The 21,633-nt window shown below is 50.9% G+C and overlaps 1 protein-coding gene across 1 annotated transcript in view; it reads right to left on the bottom strand.

The window, feature by feature from the left end:
* CTNNBL1 (catenin beta like 1) overlaps positions 1 to 21,633 on the bottom strand; it is a 183,034-nt gene that overhangs the window by 68,587 nt on the left and 92,814 nt on the right. Inside the window, exon 11 of the mRNA XM_015422778.1 lies at positions 19,224 to 19,405. Within this exon, the coding sequence (XP_015278264.1) occupies positions 19,224 to 19,405 (182 nt within the window). The remainder of the gene's footprint in view (positions 1 to 19,223; positions 19,406 to 21,633) is intronic.

Genomic DNA, 21,633 nt, shown 5'->3' with positions numbered 1-21,633 from the left:
AAGAAGAGGAGGAGGAGGAGGAGGAGGAGGAGATTGGATTTATACCCCGCCCTTCACTACCCAAAGGTGTCTCAAAGCGGCTTACAAACGCCTTTTCTTTTCCCCTCTGGACAACAGACACCCTTGGAGGGAGGTGGGGCTGAGAGAGCTCAGACAGAAACAGCTCTGAGAGAACTAAGGCTTGCCCAAAGTCATCCAGCCAGGTGAAAGTGGAGGAGTGGGGAATCAAACCCGGTTCTCCCAGATGAGTCCGCGCACTTAACCACTACACCAAACTGTCTCGCTGTGCAGAAAAGGGCAACTAGAATGATAAAAGGGTTGGAGCACTTTCCCTATGAAGACAGATTAAAGCGCTTCGGGCTCTTTAGCTTGGAGAAACAACGGCTGAGGGGTGACATAATCGAGGTTGATAAGATTATGCGTGGGATAGAGCATGTCGAGAAAGAAGGACTTTTCTCCCTTTCTCACAATACAAGAACTCGTGGGCACTCCATTAAATTGCTGAGCAGCCAGGATAGAACAGATAAAAGGAAGTACGTCTTCACCCAAAGAGTGATTAACACATGGAATTCACTGCCAGAGGAGGTGGTGGCGGCTACAAGCATAGACGGCTTCAAAAGGGAATTGGATAAGCACATGGAGCAGGGGTCCATTAGTGGCTCTTAGCCACAAGGTACAGATAATAACTCTCGGTCTGGGGCAAGGGATGCTCTGTCTTCTTGGTGCTTGCGGGGGGTCAACAGTGGGAGGGCTTCTAGTGTCCTGGCCCCACTGGTGGACTTCCTGACGGCACCTGGTATTTCTGGCCATTGGGTGACACAGAGTGTCGGACTGGAGGGGCCACTGGCCTGATCCAACACTGGCTTCTCTTGTGTTCTTATGTCCTTAAGTTACAGGCAAGGCCCAATTCTTTGCCAGTCTCCGTGCAATGCGGGCACAGTCCGTAGGCTGAATGAATCGTCCAGCAAGTCTGCAATGTTTCCCAGGCAACTTGTCCCTGAGAGCGACCCAAACATTTCAAGAACAAGACCTGCTTGGGCAACAAGGATCACAGACATGAAGCCAGCGATATGAACCCTTACAAACCTCCCGGCCGAACGCCTGCCATATTGGAACCTGCTGCCGCTGCCTCTGAAGGCCACCGGGGAAGCGTCAGGCGAGGCTCCGGAGCAGTCCAAATGCCAGCCGCCAGAAGGGCTCAGTCTCCCCCTGCAGAACGTTTGCCTTCCAAAGACAAGCGAGGGCAGAGGCCCGGGAACGGCGGCTGGCCGAGAGCTTCCCTTTCCAGAGCCGTTCCCGAGGGAAGTCATGCCAGTGTTCCCTCTAAGCTGAGTTAGCGTGAACTGGCTCACAGGTTTTTTTAGCCTCCGGCTCAGACCTTTTTGCCTTCACTCGGGAAGGATAGGGCTCCAGAGCACACTAATTCCTGCAGCAGCCAAATGGCTTGCTCACAACTTTAATGCCAGTAGCTCACAAAGTAGAATTTTTGCTGGCAAGACTCCACAGCTCAGAGGGACCATTGAGTCATGTTGGTCTGGAGTAGAAGGTCAAGACTGGAGTCCAGCAGAGACCCTCCAGAATATTTGGGGTGTGAACTTTCAAGAGACAAAGCTCCCCTCGGCAGGGACCAGCTGTTTGACTCTTGGACGTTTTGCTGGTCCCTAAGGTGCTGCTGGACTCCAATCTAGTTTTTCATAAGAACATAAGAGATGCCAATGTTGGATCAGGCCAAAGGCCCATCCAGTCCAACACTCTGTCACACAGTGGCCAGAAATACCAGGTGCCATCAGGAGGTCCACCAGTGGGGCCAGGACATTAGAAGCCCTCCCACTGTTGACCCCCCCAAGCACCAAGAAGACAGAGCATCACTTGCCCCAGAGCCCCTATCTATCCCTTGTGGCTAATAGCCACTGATGGACCTCTGCTCCATATGCTTATCTAATTCCCTATTGAAGCTGTCCATGCTTGTAGCCGCCACCACTTCCTCTGGCAGTGAATTCCATGTATTAATCACTCTTTGGGTGAAGAAGGACTTCCTTTTATCCGTTCTATCCTGGCTGCTCAGCAATTTCATTGAGCGCCCACGAGTTCTTCTATTGTGAGAAAGGGAGAAAAGTCCTTCTTCCTCTACCTTCTTCCTCGAGGCGGTTCCTGCCATTCCTCTTGTGCTTGGATGGGGGGGGGGGAGCGCTCCAAGTAGCCGACACCCACACCCACAAGGCTACAAGGACCCAAGGTATAAAAAGCACAGGGAGAGAGCGAAGCGGGAGGCTGCGCCAGCAAGCAGAGCGGGCTAAAAATAAAGTGCAGAGGAATCGATTCGGATGCATCACGGATCACGGAGCAGGCCACCAGCTCGGAAGCCGGAGGTGTCAGGTCCGGCCGAAGCACCTCCAGTTCAAAGCATCTTGGGGGGCCGGTAGCGGGAAGGACCCTCCCCCGCCTGAGAGCTCGAGGAGCTGCTTCCAGCCAGAGCCGGCAAGACCGGAAGGTTCCCCACACGATTCCTTAACGCTGGGATGGCAGGCTGGGAAGGAAACAACTACCCCGCTCGTTTCGCATGACTATTTTTACCGAAAGCAAAGATTGGCAGGAAGCTGATTTCCGAACGCAACGGGAAGACCGAGCAAGGCGCCCGAATGGCAGAAAGCCACGGAAGGCCCCCCCCCCGTCCGCGGGATGACGGGCGGAGGCGCTCCAGAGCAGCCATTGCTCGACGAGAAGAACAAAAGCCATCGAGACGCACATTTTAATCCTTGCTTAACGCAAAGTGCCTGTTAGCGAACAGCTTAATGCCATTCCTTAATTTAAATGGCATCGCCTGTTTAAGGCTTTATAGCCAAGGCAGGGGGAAAGTCCTCTCGGAAAGAAGGTTCCCGGGAGCGTCAGAGGAGGCGGCCGGCCGGCCCACGGAGGAGCTGCCCACAGTCACCCCGGCCCCGCTTTTCAAGCAAGGAAAACCCATTCCGGAGGGAGCACCCAGGGGCCGAAGACCTCCCCCCACCATTCTCCCCCGCCCGGTCACGCCAAGCAGCTCCACCCCAGGCACCCCACTGTGGCACGGAGGACAGAGTGACGGACTAGGGGACCCGCTGGGCTCAAATTCCCACTTCTGCCAGGGGAGCTCACTGGGTGACCTTGGCCTACCTTGCAGGGCTGTTGTGGGAAAAGGGGAGAATGAGGTTCTAATGAGTCCAAACTGGGGAGAAAAACAAAAATATAAATAAAACGCTGCTAACACAAAGGCGCATTTACAAGCATGTACTTGGTGGCAAGGGATGAGATGAGAAGGGCCCAGTGGCACCCGGGTTTGGACCACGGTGTGAGGCAGAGCGTTGGGCTGGATGGGCCATTGGCCTCATCCAACACAGCTTCCCCAGTATCCCCATGGGCCAGCTCCTCCCCATCCTCCTGACTCTCTGATCCCAGCTCCTCCTGCCCTTCAGAAGGGGCACTGGTGTGCTGCTGTGTGTGTCTGCCTTCAGCTTCCTGGAGGCGGCAACGTAGGTAGAGTTGCCAGTCTGGTGTAGTGGTTAAGAGCGGCGGACTCTGATCTGGAGAACCCGATTCGATTCCCCACTCCTCACCACCTGCAGCCGGCTGGGTGACCTTGGGTCAGTCACAAGTTCTCTCAGAGCTGTTCTCGCAAGAGCAGTTCTCTCAGCCCCGCCTCCCCACAGTTGTGGGCAGAGGAAGGGAAGGCGATTGTAAGCTGCTCTGAGATGACTCCAGGGAGTGAAGGGCGGGGTATAAAACCGACTTCTTCTTCTAAATCTCCAGGCGAGGGCTGGAATTCTCCCAGATTTAACAAGAATTAACGACGAGCCACCTCCAGACTTCAGGAGAACCCTAACGGGAGGCCTAGCCTCTGGCCTATCTGCAGGCCTCTTTTCACAGCACACGCACACAGCTGTGTCGAAGGCACTGTTGTCCATCTGAAATCAGACATACAAACAATACTCGTGCAGAAACTGTAAGTTGAACTTACTAGAGATTTGAAGGCATGGAAAGACTCCCCTCCACACACACACACACACAAACAAACAACTTTCCCCAGTTTTTCTGATGGAAAAACAGGGAAACTGTGGGGAGCCATACAGAAACGCCTATGAAATATTCTCCCTTTCAGATTCTGTGAAGTGCTTTTGCAGACAACATGTGGAGCATGAATATTTTAATGCAAGACAATCTACAGAGCACTGGAGAATCATAACGCCGATGCATACTCTGAAGGCCTGCACGGCATTCCCCGTGATAGGTTTACTGCTTAAATCTGAAATAACTCTTGCACCCAATTTCTTTATTTATGTGCAGAATTTCTACCCTGCCTTTCTGCCTTCACCTTGGTGGTTAAAACAACATGCTATGGTGCATTCGTTGATAACGACTTTATTAAAGAGTTACGCACTTCCCGTGTTGTAAAGTTTAGCCAGACATCCAAACGTGTAGCTACTTCAACTGTAACCATATGATACCAATTCTGTCCAAATGTTAAACTTCCCCTTTTAATTTTAAAATCTGTATCTCTTCTTTCAGCTATTTCCTCCTACCTCCCTCTCAAGAGACATGTGCTAAGGCAGGAACAGTTTTCAGCTCTCTCAAATATATGCAGCAGAAAACGTGCCGTTGATACTTTTTAAATTCCATAAACATGCCAAGTGGTACAATTTTATAAGCTAACCGTGTCATAAATGATGCATTTGTGCTATTAAAGCAGTAAAAGTAGGTTTGATAGGAAAGAAAGAATTGCCTGTATTTCAGTTTCCCCAAAACATATGCTCCCCCTCCCCAGAAGAATACCCAGAGGGGAAAAGGTTTCAATTTTTTTGTTGAGAACCTGCACCTCTAATTTTGGCTGCACCCCTAAAAAACCAGAAATGCCCTAAAGGTTGTTTAAGCTACCCTTCCAGCTACTTAACCTGAACCCCGTGTCTGTCGTCATAATCACGTTTTTACCATTTTGTAATTGCAGTCATTCAGATGATGATGATGATGATGATGATGATGATGATGATGATGATGATGAAACCATGGTTCAAGCACTGGTAAAAGGTGACTTTGGTCACCTCAAGTACTATAATGGAAACAGCTATGAAGGTAAGTAAAGTAAAAAGGACGTGGGCAAAACCGAGAGGGTGCAGAAGAGATCGACAAGGATGTTTGGGGGTCTGGAGACTGAGCCCGAGGCGGAAAGGCTGAGGGCCTTGGGACTCTGGGGCAAGTGATGCTCTGTCTTCTTGGTGCTTGGAGGGGTCAACAGTGGGAGGGCTTCTAATGTCCTGGCCCCACTGGTGGACCTCCTGATGGCCCCTGGTATTTTTGGCCACCGTGTGACACAGAGTGTTGGACTGGATGGGCCACTGGCCTGATCCAACATTGGCGTCTCTTATGTTCTTAATGTTTAGTTTGGAGAAGAGGATTTAGGGGGGACATGATGGCTCTCTTTAGATATCGGAAAGGTTGTCGTTTGGAGGAGGGCAAGGAGCTGTTCTGGTTGGCAGCAGAGGAGAGGACCCGAAGCAACGGGTTTAAATTACATGCAGAAAGGGTATCGGCTGGAGATTAGGAGAAACTTTTTCTACGGTCCGAGTGGTTCAGAGGTGGAATCAGCTGCCTCGGGAGGTGGTGGGCTCCCCTTCACTGGCAGCTTCCAAGAAGAGGCTGGACGAATATTTGTCAGAGATGCTTTAGGCTGGTCCTGCATTGGGCAGGGGGTCTCTATGGCCCCTTCCAACTCTAGGATTCTATGGTCACAACAAGGTGTCCTGCTAGTTGTGGCAGCTCCAGACTGTTTGGGGCTGCACTGGGTGCCAACGTGCATGCCCACCCCCCTGGGAAACAATGTGAAGCATCGCTGCTGTCCGCACTTGCCAGCCTGCAAGGGAAGGAGTCTCCAGTGTCCCCAATTCTGATGCAGCACATCCACCAACCTTTGCCTACTGGGTGGGGCCAGTAGGGGGCGCCAACTCTGGGTTGGGAAACTCCAGGAGATTTGGGGGTGGAGCCTGAGGAGGGCGGGGACCCCAGAAGAAGAAGAAGAAGAAGAGGAGGAGGAGGAGGAAGAAGAAGAGATTGGATTTATACCCCGCCCTTCACTACCCAAAGGAGTCTCAGAGCGGCTCACAAACTCCTTTCCCTTCCCCTCCCCACAACAGACACCCAGTGAGGCGGGTGGGGCTGAGAGAGCTCTGACAGAAACGGCTCTTTCTCAAGAACAGCTCTTATCAGAACTACGGCTTGCCCAAGGCCATCCAGCCAGGTGCAAGTGGAGGAGCCGGGAATCAAACCTGGTTCTCCCAGATTAGAGTCTGCGAGAAGAAGAAGAAGAACAAGAGATTGGATTTATACCCCGCCCTTCACTACCCAAAGGAGTCTCAGAGCGGCTTACAAACTCCTTCCCCTTCCCCTCCGCAGAACAGACACGCTATGAGGCAGGTGGGGCTGAGAGAGCTCTTGACAGAAACTGCTCTTTTTCAAGAACAGCTCTGAGAGAACTATGGCTTGCCCAAGGTCATCCAGCAGCTGTAAGTGGAGGAGCCGGGAATCAAACCCGGTTCCCTCAGATTAGAGTTTGCACACTTAACCACTACACCAAACTGCCACAGAGTCCACCCTCCAAAGCAGCCGTTTTCTCTAGGAGAACGGATCTCTGTCGTCTGAGGATCATATTTCCAGGAGATCTCCAGGCCCCACCTGGAGGTTGCAACAAACCAGACCAGGTGCATGTAACTAAGAAAAACACTGAATCACCGCGTATAATTTTATAATTTTTCTTTCTTTGTTTTTTATATTATGCTAAGTGTGAATTTTCAAAGTATTTTTAGAATGATTCATTAACAAAAATACAACCTAAGCATTAACCATGAAGCTCAAGACAAATAACGTCATTCTGGTAATCATCCCGTCTGCGCGTTCTTCACCAGGTTTGTCTGTTGTTGTTGATTCATCACAATCTTAAGGTACTGAAGGCAATGTTTCAAGACTCTTAGTACTAGTTCATATACCATACTGGTGCCACGCTACTGGGTTTAAATTCTGGTGACAGGGAATCGCCAATATTAAACTATGATGTGACTAGGTCTACAATACGTTTCAAATGGCAAACTTGTTTGTCTTAGTTGTTTTTGTAATTAGTATATTAGATTAGGACCTTGTGCCTAAAATAAGACCTCATTATTGGCTGTAAATATTTCTACAGAAGTGACATTATAGATTATAATATTATGCATGGGATAGAGCAGGTAGAGAAAGAGGTACTTTTCTCCCTTTCTCACAATACAAGAACTCGTGGGCACTCCATGAAATTGCTGAGCGGTCGGGTTAGAACGGATAAAAGGAAGTACTTCTTCACCCAAAGAGTGATTCACACATGGAATTCACTGCCACAGGAGGTGGCGGCAGATGGATTGTGAGGACTGTGAGGCACTCCAAAGGGATCTGTCAAAGATGGGCGAGTGGGCGTCAACGTGGCAAATGGGGTTCAATGTGGCCAAGTGCAAGGTGATGCACATTGGAGCCAAAAATCCTAACTATAAATACACGTTGATGGGGTCTGAACTGGCAGAGACTGATCAAGAGAGAGATCTTGGAGTTGTAGTAGATAACTCACTGAAAATGTCGAGACAGTGTGTGACTGCAATAAAGAAGGCCAATGCTATGCTGGGGATTATTAGGAAGGGTATTGAAAACAGATCAGCCAATATCATAATGCCCCTATATAAATCAATGGTGAGACCTCATTTGGAATACTGTGTGCAGTTCTGGGCACCACACCTTAAAAAGGATATTATAGATTTGGAAAAAGTGCAGAAAAGGGCAACTCAAATGATAAAAGGGTTGGAACACTTTCCCTATGAGGAAAGGTTAAGGCGCTTAGGGCTCTTTAGCTTGGAGAAACGACGACTGAGGGGTGACATGATTGAGGTTTATAAGATCATGCATGGGATAGAGCAGGTAGGGAAGGAGGTACTTTTCTCCCTTTCTCACAAGACAAGAACTCGTGGGCACTGAATGGAATTGCTGAGCGGTCGGGTTAGAACGGATAAAAGGAAGTCCTTCTTCACCCAAAGAGTGATTAACACACGGAATTCACTGCCAGAGGAGGTGGTGGCAGCTACAAGCATGGACGGACTCAAAAGGGAATTAGATAAGCATATGGAGCAGAAGTCCATCAGTGGCTATTAGCCACAAGGTATAGATAGAGGCTTTGGGGCAAGGGATGCTCTGTATTCTTGGTGTTTGGGGGAGGGGGCAACAGTGGGAGGGCTTCTAGTGTCCTGGCCCCACTGGTGGCCCTCCTAATGGCACCTGGTGTTTTTGGCCACTGTGTGACAAAGAGTGTTTGACTGGATGGGCCATTGGCCTGATCCAACATTGGCTTCTCTTATGTTCTTAAGGGTCCAGTTCAGTACACACATAAGGCAGCTTTATGTGTGTGTTCATGTGTGTGGGAGAGGCCCATAAAAGCTCAAGGTGCAGAAGATGAGAGACACAACAACACAACACACACACACACACACCCTCTGTCAATATAACGGACTGGACCGACTCTGGCGAGAGCTCTGAAATGTCTCCATTAATTGCAATCGCAGAAAAGTCAATGGCTCACCTGGCCACTGATCCAAGACAAAGAAAACTAAAAAAGAAAAAGGAGAAAAAAACCCCCACTGATAGCGTGTCAAGTCTCTATCACAGCCACCTCCGGCTTGTCTGCCCCCCCCCACCTCCACCCCGCCTTCCTCCAGCCCCTCATTTCCTAGAATCACCAAGTGAGAGGCAGGCAAGTCCAGAGCCTGGGAAACCAATAATCCCATTTTCTCTCCTCCCCACCCCTCAGCTCAGTTGCTCCTGACAATGTATTAATCAGGCCCTCCTTCGGCAGTCTCTCCAGCCGGTTCCCGTGTCGAGAACTGTGGCGGGAGACCAAACGGGGGGGAGGGCTCGGGAGCACAGGGGGCTCACCCCCACCGCCAGGGGTCCCCTGCCCAGTCCTGTCCACGGCCTCGAGAGGGGCTTGCAGTCCTGCGGCAGAGGCCGGGATGGGAACAGCCCCTCCAGGGGGTCCTGAGGGGCCTCAGACTGGAGCTGGGATGGCCAACGGGGCAGGCGGGCCTGACCCGCTTCACTGCGGCTCTGGAAGGCTGGACTGCCCTGCCTCTAGAGCCAGTTTGGTGTAGTGTAAGTGCGCAGACTCTAATCTGGGAGAACCGGGTTTGATTCCCCACTCCTCCACTTGCACCTGCTGATGTGACCTTGGGTCAATCACAAGCTCTGTCAGAGCTGTCCTTGAAAAAGAGCAGTTTGTGTCAGAGTTCTCTCAGCCCCACCCACCTCACAGGGTGCCTGTGGTGGGGAGGGGAAGGGAAAGGAGATTGTCAGCCGCTCTGAGACTCCTTCGGGTAGTGAAGGGCGGGGTATAAATCCAATCTCTTCTTCTTCTTTGTCTCTAGTGCAGCTGTAACCAAATATATTAAAGTCCAAAAATGGGCTGCATCTCAGAGGCTCCCAAGTCATATAAAAGTTCATAGAATCATAGAACGTTGGAAGGGACCTTGCAGGTCATCTAGTCCAATCCCCTCTGCACTCTGCAGGAGCACTGCCGAAAGAGAGCCCTACAACATATCCGAAAGATGATCGTCCGGCCTCCGTTTGAGAATGTCCAGCGAAGGAGCCTCCACCACCTCCCGAGGCAGTTTGTTCCACTGCTCAACCACTCTGACAGTTAGGAAGTTTCTCCTGATATTTAGCCGGTAACGACTTCCTTGTGATTCCCACCCATTCGATCCGGTCTTGCAATCCGGAGCAAGAGAAGATAGATCCACTCCATCTCCTACATGACAGCCCTTCAGATACTTGAAGACTGCAATCCTGTCCCCTCAAAGCCTTCTCTTTCCCAGGCTAAACAGACCCAACTCTTTCCACCAAGCCTTTGGGGGCAGTTTAAAAACAAAAAAAGAATGCACAAATATTACTCTGTTGAAAACGGTACAACACTGTAGTCAAACACAAAATCAGTACCAATGAACTCACGAAATTGACAAAAGTCCAGTTGCCAACTGACCAAATAGGATGTAATCAAGCAATCAAACTAACCAATAGCTCAGACATCCTATGAAATTGGGAACGATAACACTCAAAGATTACAATAACAGGGAGGAGTAACTGCATTCAGAGAGAACAGTAACAGCGATAGAAGGTCCCGGTATAGTTCCCTTGTTTCCATAAGAGTTCTTCTTCAGTCGCTATTACGGTGAGAATGAATCCATGTTGAATGAAACAGTGAGAAAAACTTTTGAAGCCTCCCACGGGAATGACTTTTGGTGATAATCTCCCGGTCTCCCGTCCAGGAAAATAAGCTTACACTTTCATTAGAAAGGAACATATAGTCCACAGTAAATCTGGCACAGCCTGCTGACAATTCAACAGTGGGATGTTCTCTAGTGCAAGCGTGTTCCCCAGGGCCACCGACTCTGAGCCTCACACAAAGCAGGAGGGGGTGGCATTGCCAGGGGCAAGAAGAAAAGGGGAGTCCAGCGGGCATCCCGGGCCAAGTGAGACCCAGCCGCCCAGCCCGTACTGTCCAACCTCTCCCCTGTGCTGCATCAAGATGGTTCGTGTGCCACTGGGCATTTCATTGCAATGTGCCAATTCCCTCTGCGAGCCACTCTGAGATGGTCTTTGGCCGTGAAAAGCAGGATATACACTTTCCAAAGCCAGGGGTCTCCGACACGGTGCCTGTGCTTGCCGGGGCACTCGTCGACACTTTCCCTGGTGCCCCCCCCCCCCCCGAGTCTTTTTGAGAAAGTGGGGATCTGGCCAGAAGGGCTTCTGATTGGCCACTGAAGATCTGATTGGCTTTAGCGTATTGTTGCAGAATCGGGGCCTCAACTGAGCCTCAGTGCCTCGGAGACCCGTTTTGTATTTATTTCTATAGCTGAATCTTTGGTTTCCCAAGATGCTTCGGGGCTCAGCTGGCGCTTTGGCCTTTGTGATATAGATTGCCCGGTACACGACTTTCACCTGAGTGGGTGTTTACACATTCCAGGGGTGAGCGGTGCCATTCCTGAAGTCTCCGTATAGTCATCGGCAGGGGTCATTTCGTGGAAAAAGAGGCGCAGGAGCTCATTAGCACAGCTCATTAGCGTAACTTATTTGCATATGCCATACCCCCTGACATCACCAGAAGTGTGTCAGAAGGCAACACCCACCACTCAGGCTCCACCCGACTCTCTTGGATTGCTAGCTATTGGGGGGGGGGAGAACGTGCAGATCTGCCCTCACAGAGGAGGGAGAGCTTGTACCTGATTAAAACCTGGTCTCAAAGGTGCCACTGGACTGTTTTGGGCCGGGGGGTGGGGTGGGGGGCTCTGCAACGTACCTGGCTGCTTCTTGCACTGACTGAGGGCTGCTGGGAGCAGGGGGTGGGGCTTGTTGCCTGTGCCCGCCCCCTGGGCTCTTTACTGCCGGAGCTCCGCTCCTGTGTGCTCCTGCAGGAAATGACCCCCGGTCATCCCGACCTCTGAGAAACAGAAACTTTGGTCAGGTGTCCCAAGTCAGGAAGTAAACATTCATCCTGCCAAGAAAGGGAATGGTCTGATTTTGGTCAGAGCTCATCCCATTTCTGACTGGCAGCCCCTTTGGATCCTAAAGGTATATAATACCAGTGATGGCCGTTGTTCGGGGCTCTCCTTGGCCAACAGCCCCCTTGAGGCTGCGTGGGAGAGCCGGAATATATTCCTGATAAAACGTATTTACAAGTGCGCTAATTTTCTAATAGGTGATGGGTTCCCCCCCCCCTTGTGATGACTGCTAGGCTGCTGTTTGCTTGAATACTTCTGCAATTATGGATTTGAATTTCCAATAAAGGGTTTTAACTTTGGAACAGTCTCTGGAACTACAAGGTCCTGCCAGCTCCACCCCCCTCCCTTTTCGAGCTCGGTGGGGAACGAATGCTCCCTCTAAGCTGCGGGGTCTTGTGAGCAAAAACTCTACTTTGTGAGCTGCTGGCATTAAAGTGGTGAGCCAGCAATTTGGCTGCTGAGTAAATGAGTTTGCTCTGCTGGAGCCCTCCTCCCTGAGCGAAGACAAACATGTGTGAGCCGGAAACTAAAAAACTGTGAGCTGGCTCACACTAACTCACCTTAGAGGGAACACTGGTGGGGACGGGAGTTCTAGGAAAGGTTCCTGCAGCACCCCTAGTTTCCCCAACACATATTATATGTTTGTTTATTTTTTTAAAAAACCTGTTCCTTGGCAGCAGCTGCCGCCACAGCACAAAGATCTCCACTGCATGAAGAAGAGAAAAGAGATTGGATTCATACCCCATGGCCCTTCACTACCCGAAGGAGGAGTCTCAGAGCGGCTCCCAATCTCCTTTCCTTGCCCCTCCCCACGACAGACACCCTGTGAGGTAGGTGGGGCTGAGAGAGCTCTCTCGAGAACTGCCCTTGAGAGAACAGCTCTGAGAGAACTTGTGACTGACCCAAGGTCACACCAGCTGGCTGCATGTGGAGGAGGAAGAAGAGAAGAGATGGGATTTGTACCCCGCCCTTCACTACCCAAGGGAGTCTCAGAGCGGCTCACAAACTCCTTTCCCTTTCCCTCCCCGCAACAGACACCCTGGGAGGCGGGTGGGGCTGAGAGAGCTCTTGACAGAACTGCCCTTGAGAGAACAGCTCTGAGAGAACTTGAGACTGACCCCAGGTCACGCCAGCAGCTGCATGTGGAGGAGTGGGGAATCAAATCCGGTTCGTGCTCTTAACCAGTGTTCCCTCTAAGCTGAGTTAGTGTGAGCCAGCTCACAGTTTTTTAGCCTCCGGCTCACACATTTTTGTCTTTGCTCAGGAAGGAGGGTTCCTGAGCAAACTAATTTATGCGGCAGCCAGATCGCTCTCTCTCTCTCAACAACTTTAATTCCAGTAGCTCACAAAGTAGAATGTTTGCTCACAAGACTCCACAGCTTAGAGGGAGCATGGCTCTTAACCACTATACCAAACTGACTGAAGGTAAGCCATGTATATGCAAGGAAACACCTTAAATCAATATATTCTAAACACAGCTCCTGCCTGAAATGTGAAGAGTTACTACTAGATTTCCGAGTGACTTCGCTCCCTGACACGGTGCGGCTGGCTCTGCCTCATGCGGCAGCCATTTTGTGGCTGCGCCCAACCACACTGTGCCAGAATTCCAAAGGTTGGGGACCCCTGCTCGAAATGAAATACACAACAGTCGGGGATCGAGCAAAACCAGCAGCTGAAACAGCACTATACATACAACTGAAGCTGGACGCATATTTGAAATCAGAAAGCCTGCCTTCCGAGAAGAACATTCCCATGTGCAGAGACAGCTCGGAGATCTCCTCCCACTGAGAGCCCGTTTGGTGTCATGGTTAAGTGCGCAGACTCTAATCTGGGAGAACCGGGTTTGATGCGGCCACTGGTATGACCTTGGGTCAGTTACAAGTTCTCTCAGAGCTGCTCTCTCAAGAGCAGTCCTCGAAAGAGCTCTCTCAGCTTCGCCTACCTCCCAGGGTGCCTGTTATGAGGAGGGGAAGGGAAAGGAGTTCTAAGCCGCTCTGAGACTCCGAGTGAAGGGCAGGGCATAAATCCTGTCTCTTCTCTTCTTTTCTTCATCCATGAAAGGCGTTCCAGCTCCAGCTGGGACTCATACTTGAGCTGTTTTCAGACGCGACATGTAGCCATGGTTAAGGAACAATTTATTTCTATTTATGTATTCCTCAAATTTCTACCCTGCCCTCCCCAATATGCACCAACCTGGCTCCTGGCCAGGACCTCCCCTGAGGGATTTAATTCCTGCCAAGAAAGGAGGCTAAACATCAGCAGCATAAAAATGCAGATGTTCCGTTAATGGGCATTAAATTTCCTCCATTCTAAGTAGATCTCAAACGAGGGCTTCATCCTTGGTTTAGGATATCAGTGAGCGAGGAGAGAAACTAGCCTCCGTTGACTCACACACCAGCAGGTGTACATCCGAAATCGGTGTTTACCCATGATCCTTGGAGGAGGGAGAGAGTGAGGCATGCATACCCAGCAACAAACCAGGTTTTTCTTAGGTAAAGGTAAAGGTTCCCTTGCTCGAAAGCCGGTCGAGTCCGACTCTAGGGTTGCGGTGCTCATCTCCGTTTCAAAGCCGAAGAGCCAGTGCTGTCCGAAGACGTTTCCGTGGTCATGTGGCCGGCATGACTAAACACCAAGGCGCACGGAACGCTGTTACCTTCCCACCAAAGCGGTACCTATTTATCTACTTGCAATTTCTTGCTTTCGAACGGCTAGGTTGGCAAGAGCTGGAACTAGAGACGGGAGCTCACTCCGTCATGCGGCACACTCTGGTCTCGAACTGCTGAACTACCGACCTTCCACAGCCTGCAGTTCAGCGTCTTAACCACTTGAGCCACCGCAGCTCCTTGGTTTTTCTTAGCGGCAGTTATATGTGACATCTGAATATGACCCCAGTCAGATTCAAATTAATTAACACACCTAAATATTAAGGAACGAGGCTCGAGATACTGTGCCCCTTCTTTCTCGGGAGCATTTGGCATTTCGAAGAACGGAAGTCTGAGATTTGGACTTGGAAGGTGCCCCATCTCTTTCTCACCGAAAGCAAACAGAGCTCCCAGAAGGTGCCCAGCGCCAAATCTGAGCCCCGAGCGGTGGGCTCGGAGTTTAAAGCTCAAATGTCAGGGTCTGGATTTTTAAATCATAAAATCCGAATAGCCAAGTGCGCTTTGCCTGAATCCCACAACAACCAATTAGTCGTTTATGGGAACGTCCCCTCACCGATGCCTCTTTATTTATTATTTATTTAATCCAATGTGTATCCCGCCCTCCCTGCGAACAGACTCAGGGTGGCTTGCAGTAATCAGGATAAGGTACCATAGAATCCACATAAAAACGTTTTAAACATTCAGGTAATCAAAAAGTGCTAGTAGTACATAACATTCCATCACTAATTGAGATGGCGAGCTATATCAGGGGTCATTTCCTACAGGAGCACACAGGAGCGGAGCTCCGGCAGTAAAGAGCCCAGGGGGCGGGCACATGCAACAAGCCCCACCTCCTGCTCCCAGCAGCCCTCAGTCAGAGCAAGAAGCAGCCAGGTAAGTTGCAGAGCCCCCCCCCCCGGGGCCCCCGGTCCAAAACGGTCCAGTGGCACCTTTAAGACCAGGTTTTATTCAGGTACAAGCTCTCCCTCCTCTGCGAGGAAAGATCTGCCCGTTGTCCCCCCCCCCCAATAGCTAGCAATGCAAAACAGTCCAGTGGAGCCTGAGCGGTGGGTGTTGCCCTCTGACACACTTCTGGTGATGTCAGGGAGTGTGGCATATGCAAACGAGTTATGCTAATGAGATCCTACACCTCTTTTTCTACAAAATGTCCCCTGTATATGATGTAACAGCAGACAATTTCAGACTGAGTGATCTTCTGGCGTCACACGATGGTATGGCTCGGTCTCAAAGCTGGGGCCGGCCCATAACCACAGACGTTGGTGGCAGTGGTGAGGGCAGCTCCTAATTGAAAGCCTGGTGGAAGAGCGCCATCTTGCAGGCCCTGCGGAACTGTGCAAGGTTCCGCAGGGCCCTGATCTCTTCTGGGAGCTCATTCCACCAGACTGGAGCCGCCACTGAGAAGGCCCTGGCCCTGGTGGTAGGGAGCCTGGCATCCTTGGGACCCGGGAGGTTCAATTGATTTTGAGACCCCAAACGTAGTGCTCTCTGGGGTACAGGGAAAGGCGGTCCCTCAGGTATGTCGGACCCTGGCCATATAGAGCTTTATAGGTAAGTACCAGCAGCTTGAAGCGAATTCGGTATGCTACTGGCAGCCAGTGCAGTGCCTTCAGTGCAGGCTGGATGTGCTCCCATCTAAGGAGGCCCATGAGCAGCCTGGCCGCTGCATTCTGCACTAGCTGCAACTTCTGGATCTGTGACAAGGGCAGCCCCATGTAGAGAGCGTCACGTGCCTCGGAGAGGACGCGACCCCAAACCTTTACAGGCTGAGTCGACTGTGGAGCCAGAGACCGAGAACATCGTGCCCAACTCTGCCCGTCCTAGGGCAAGAGCCACCCTGCTCACCAAAACCAGGAGCCCGTCTATGCAATCCAAATAACAGCGTGCCAACGGTGGAGAGAGAGGACCTCCTCAAAATGGCCGACACAAGCTGTTGTGCAGCATCACAGACACAGGACGATACGGCACGGAGAAAATCCCTTCAAAAACCAAACCGTGGTGGTGTTTCAGACCACGGGAGTAAGTGAAACACATCAAAGTAAACCCGCCCCCCCCATTGCTTTGGGCACAATTCCACCCCTGACACCAATTCCCACCCCAAGAGGCCACAACAGGGCAGGTTGCCGCTGCAAGACTGTACTGGAAGAAGAAGAAGAGAAGAGATTGGATTTATATATTTCGCCCTTCACTACTCGTCACCTCTCGTCACCTCAATCTGACTCAGGTCTTTCAACACCCCTCCCAAACTCAGCGGTTCTGGAGAGGGCAAGGACTTCTCATCTTCCACAGTGAAGACAGAGGCAAAAAATGCATTTAGCTTCTCAGCCATTTCCCTATCATCCTTCAGTACTCCTTTTACCCCTTGGTCATCCAAGGGCCCCACTGCCTCCCTGGCTGGTTTCCTGCTTCTAATGTATTTGAAGAAAGATTTATTGTTAGTCTTTATGTTTTTTTGCTATATGCTCCTCATATTCCCGACTGAGGAAGGCTCTGCAGAGGAAGGCGATGGCCAACCACCTCTGCTCCTCACTTGCCTTGGAAGCCCCTTGCTGGGCTCACTATAAGTTGGAGGTGAAGCAGGGTCAGTACTTGGAAAGGAGACCACCAAGGAAGGCTCTGCAGAGCAAGGCGATGGCCAACCACCTCTGCTTCTCACTTGTCTTCAAAGCCCCTTACTGGGGTTGCCGTAAGTGGGAAGCTCAGCAGGGCCAGTACTTGGAAGGGAGACCACCAAGGAAGGCTCTGCAGAGGAAGGCTGTGGCACACCACCTCTGCTTCTCGCTTGCCTTGAAAGCCCCTTGCCTGGGTTGACGGCACCTTATGCCCACAAAGCCTACGCTATTTGACAAGACCTTTGGCACTGCGTGCTTCCAGCGGCCCTGGGCCCCCGCCCCTCCACACACAGTGTTTGGGGTGCCAGCCGTACCATCAAACAGGCCTAAACTGTAATTTTAAAATGCCGATTTCATGTATTTTTAAGTACTCCATGTTACATATTTTATTTATACTATAAGCTGCCTTTGTGCTCTGTAAGGAAGACAGGGGGCTGCCAAATGTTCAGAACGAAACGAAGGCAGCTGGCATACAGTGGCGGACAATCACACGGGTGTGAGTGTTCAGAGGCGCCAAAAGGCAGGAGCCCCACAGGACCCACGGCAGGCCCCAGGATCCCCGGCCCTTTCCCTCCTTGCAAGCCCCACTTCTCCCCTGGCTCAGCGTAACGAGCCTTCAAAGCAGCTGATAAGCAGAACGAGAGCGTCCAGACTCTGTCTGGAAAATAAACCAGACATGTCGAGCCACTGCAGCATCAAAAGTGTCCTTCGTGAAACAAGAGCGCTCTTGGAGTACAGAGCGCTCTTGGAGCACAGAGGCAACCGATGCTGGGACTCCCGACGGTGGCATGGAAACGGACCCGAGTCCCAGGATAGAAATGTAAAATTTCCGGAAAAATTGCAAAAAATGCTACATTAGCATTTCTTTTGTCTTTTCTAGATTGAAAGTCATTCTGTTACTTTAGGAACATAAAATATGACTATGGTCATTTTTACTTGGCATGAAACTATTACAACTAGCATATTAAAAATATAGTGTATCCAAACAGTTATTACAAAACCCACATGCAAAAACAAACCTTTTTATTTTCTTCTGACAATAGCACCTAAGGGATGAATTGCATCTTGTTCTTGCATTGGAGAGTTCAGTTTGTAACCTAGGACTTGCTTGTCCTCAGTGCACAGAAATTAGATCAATCTGATACCATATATATATATATATTTTAGAAATGATTTGGAAAATATTTGAACACCTTGTCTTAAAATATTTTATTCATCATGTTAAAATAAAACGGTCCATAATCATTTTTTTTTCTTTTTTCAATTTTTCCAAATTTTCGGAAAAAAACAAAAAGGCTTCAGGAAAAAAACGGGAAAAACCTGGGTTTTTTCCGAATTTTTCCGGTTTTTTTCCGGGCCTTCACATCTCTATCCCAGGACCCACCTGGGATATCACAAGGGACCTTGTGGCGTGCCCTCTGGATCGCATGGCGCACCTCTGCGAGAACGTGCAAAAGGGTTTCTCCGACGGAACCTGCCATTCCCTTCGGAGAAGACTATGGCAAAAGCAGGGGGAGGCAAGAAAAGGCCACACAACCCGGAGAGGGGGAAGAATGACTTTCGAAGCACATCCTCCCTCTGTGGATTTTGTGCCACTTCGTCAATACAGATAGTTTCAGAGAGTAGGCGTGTTGCTCTGCAGTTAAACAGCTAGATCCGAGCCCAGGAACGCCTCAGAGACCAGCAACATTTTGGGGAGGTATGAGATGTTGGGAATTAAAGTTCACTTCGTCAGATACAAGTTTCCGACTTGTATCTGACGAAGGCAGCTTTGACGTTCAAAAGTTTATACCCCCACAATCTTGTTTATCAATGCAGTAAATGAAGGTTACTTAATTTCCATCCAGTGATACCGCTCTCCTCCAGTTAAATACGCAACCCATTCGGCGACTGCGCTTTTTGCACTACGGGAAAGAGAACGGCAGTGCCCAAAGCATCAGAGCAGGTTGAGGGGAGCCTGCAGATCTCCAAGCGCACAGCCCCTTGGGGGAGAGGGTGGGCGGAGGGGCAACCAACAGAAGGGGGAGCAGTGGCCACAAGAACTTGGCGCCTGCCAGCACCTGATGTTCACGTCACACTCTGGCGCATGAAGCCAGGAAGAAAGACACTGCTTCGGAGGTGACATTTGCAGTTGGCTCATTACTCTTTTCAAGAGAGTTTGGCATCAAAGAGATGACTTCAAACAACAGGCCCGCATTCGCATATGCGAGAGCTAATTAAGCGCCATGCCGGTAGTTCGGCTGGCTAGGAGCTGCCCGAGCAAGCTGGTGGATGCCTTCTGCGCCATGGGGTGGGGGTGCACGATACTGGGCCAAGCTTTTTATGCAGGGGGCTCCCCTTTCCCCGGGAGGCAGGCTCCGACGCCGTCCTACCTTCATGCTCCTTCTCCGAGGTGCCAATCTTTTTGGCTTTCTTGGGGGACTTCATGAAGAGGGGGAAGATGGTCCTCAGGCCCAGGATGTCCACAAACTTGTGGCAGTTGTCGGCTCCCTCCGGCCCGATCATGGCATGGTCCAGGACTTTCAAGGCACTGCTCCTGGAGATCTTCTTCTCCCTGCGAAGGAAGACCTCGTGGTTAATGGGAGTTGGCACGGAAGGACCCCGGGGGAAGGTGCTGCGGGGCAAGAAGACCTGGGGCAAGAAGACCCCACGCTCAGCCACAGAGCCCCTCCCCAGAAAAGGACAACTAGGATGATAAAGGGGTTGGAACACTTTCCCTGTGAACAAAGGTGAAAGCGCTTAGGGCTCTTTAGCTTGGAGAAAAGACGGCTGAGGGGGGACACGATCGAGGTTTACAAGATTATGCATGGGAAAGAGCAGGTAGAGAAAGAGGTACTTTTCTCCCTTTCTCACAAGACAAGAACTCCATGAAACTGCTGAGCCGTCGGGTTAGAATGGATAAAAGGAAGTCCTTTTTCACCCAAAGAGTGATTAGCACATGGAATTCACTGCCACAGCAGGTGGTGGCGGCTACAAGCACGGGCAGTTCCAAGAGAGAACTGGATAAGCATATGGAGCAGAGGTCAATTGGTGGCTCTTAGCCACAAGGTATAGATAGGAACTCTCAGTCTGGGGCAAGGGATGCTCTGTATTCTTGGTGCTTGGGGGGGGGGGACAACAGTGGGAGGGCTTCTAGTGTCCTGGCCCCACTGCTAGACCTCCTGATGGCCCCTGGTATTTTTGGCCACTGTGTGACACAGAGTGTTGGACTGGATGGGCCTTTGACCTGTTCCAACATTGGCGTCTCTCATGTTCTCATATCTGGGGCAAGTGATGCTCTCTCTGTCTTCTTGGTGCTTGGGGGGAGGGGGGTCAACAGTGGGAGGGCTTCTAATGTGGGAGGGCCCCACTGCTGGACCTCCTGATGACACCTGGTCTTTTTGGCCCCTGTGTGACACAGAGTGTTGGACTGGATGGGCCATCGGCCTGATCCAACACTGGCTTCTCTTGTGTTCTTATGGAGCTCATCCCCAGGAGATCCTTCTTATACAAATGATTATTTTCTGACAGCAGCACGGGAAGACAGAACAGCGACCAAATTCTGTCCTTTGGATGAGGGCACAAAAATACACTCAGAGAATCACAGGAGTTGGAAGGGGCCATGCAGGCCATCTGGCCCAGGAGTGGCAGAACTTCCTTAAGGCAAGAGCCACGTAGTATAAGCGTCAGATGTCTGAGAGCCACGAAACACGGACAAATATAATCCACACGCTTTTTTGTAGAAAAATATGCAAATTTGCTTTTTCTTGACATGAAACGAAACTGCCAAAAATAAAAAACAAGAGTGGTAAAAATAGGTATTGATAATGATTAGATGGGGAGGGAGGAGAGAAAGAAAGAAAGGTGGAAAGAAAGCAAATGGATGGGAGGGAGGGAGAGGTGGAAAGAAAGCAACTTTGACTTTAAATGCATCTTCCAAGACCCCCACGCCAGCTGGCTTGGCTTGGAGAGGGGGTTTGAAGAGAGTAATGCCTTCTCCAAGCCGGCCGGCCGGGGGGGGGGTCTTTAAGGAAGAAGAAGAGGAGGAGGAGATTGGATTTATACCCCGCCCTTCACTACCCAAGGGAGACTTAGAGCGGTTTACAAACTCCTTCCCCTTCCCCTCCCCACCACAGACACCCTGTGAGAGAGCTCTTTTGAGGACTGCCCTTGAGAGAACAGCTCTGAGAGAACTGTGGCTTGCCCAAGGTCATCCAGCAGCTGCGAGTGGAGGAGTGGGGAATCAAACCCGGTTCTCACAGATTAGAGTCCGCAGACTTAACCACTGCACCAAACTGGCTCTTGCTTTTTCTCTCTGCTCCCCCCACCTCAAGCCTAGCCAGGGAGGGGAACACTGGCTGGGGAAGGGAAGACCAATCAGGGAGGCACGCCTCCCCTCCGCTTCCCCAGCCGCCATGCCGGGAGCCGCACAATATGCGTGGAAGACAGTTTGGCCACCCTGATCCGGTCCCACCCCCTGCTCAATGCAGGATCAGCCTAGAGCACCCCTGACCTCCAGGATCATCTAGTCCAACCCCTGCACAATGCAGGGAATTCACAAATACCTCCCCCTCCACACTTGCAGTGACCGCTGTTCCACGCCCAGAAGATGACCAAAAACCCTCCAGGATTGCTTCCTGATCCCACACACACCCCTACTAATATCCAGGCAGTACCTTCCTGTCTGTAATTTAAGCCCATGATGGCAAATCCTCTCCTCTGCTGCCAAGGGGAACCGCTCCCTGCCCTCCTCCAAGTGACACAGCCCTTCAGATCCTTCAAGAGAGCCATCCTGTCCCCCCC

Source organism: Gekko japonicus, unplaced genomic scaffold (assembly GCF_001447785.1).
Source record: "Gekko japonicus isolate JY-2015 unplaced genomic scaffold, Gekko_japonicus_V1.1 scaffold1179, whole genome shotgun sequence".
Taxonomy (NCBI): Eukaryota; Metazoa; Chordata; class Lepidosauria; order Squamata; family Gekkonidae; genus Gekko; species Gekko japonicus.
The sequence above is the reverse complement of the archived record's forward strand: the minus strand, read 5'-3'. Positions and strand labels throughout refer to the sequence as shown.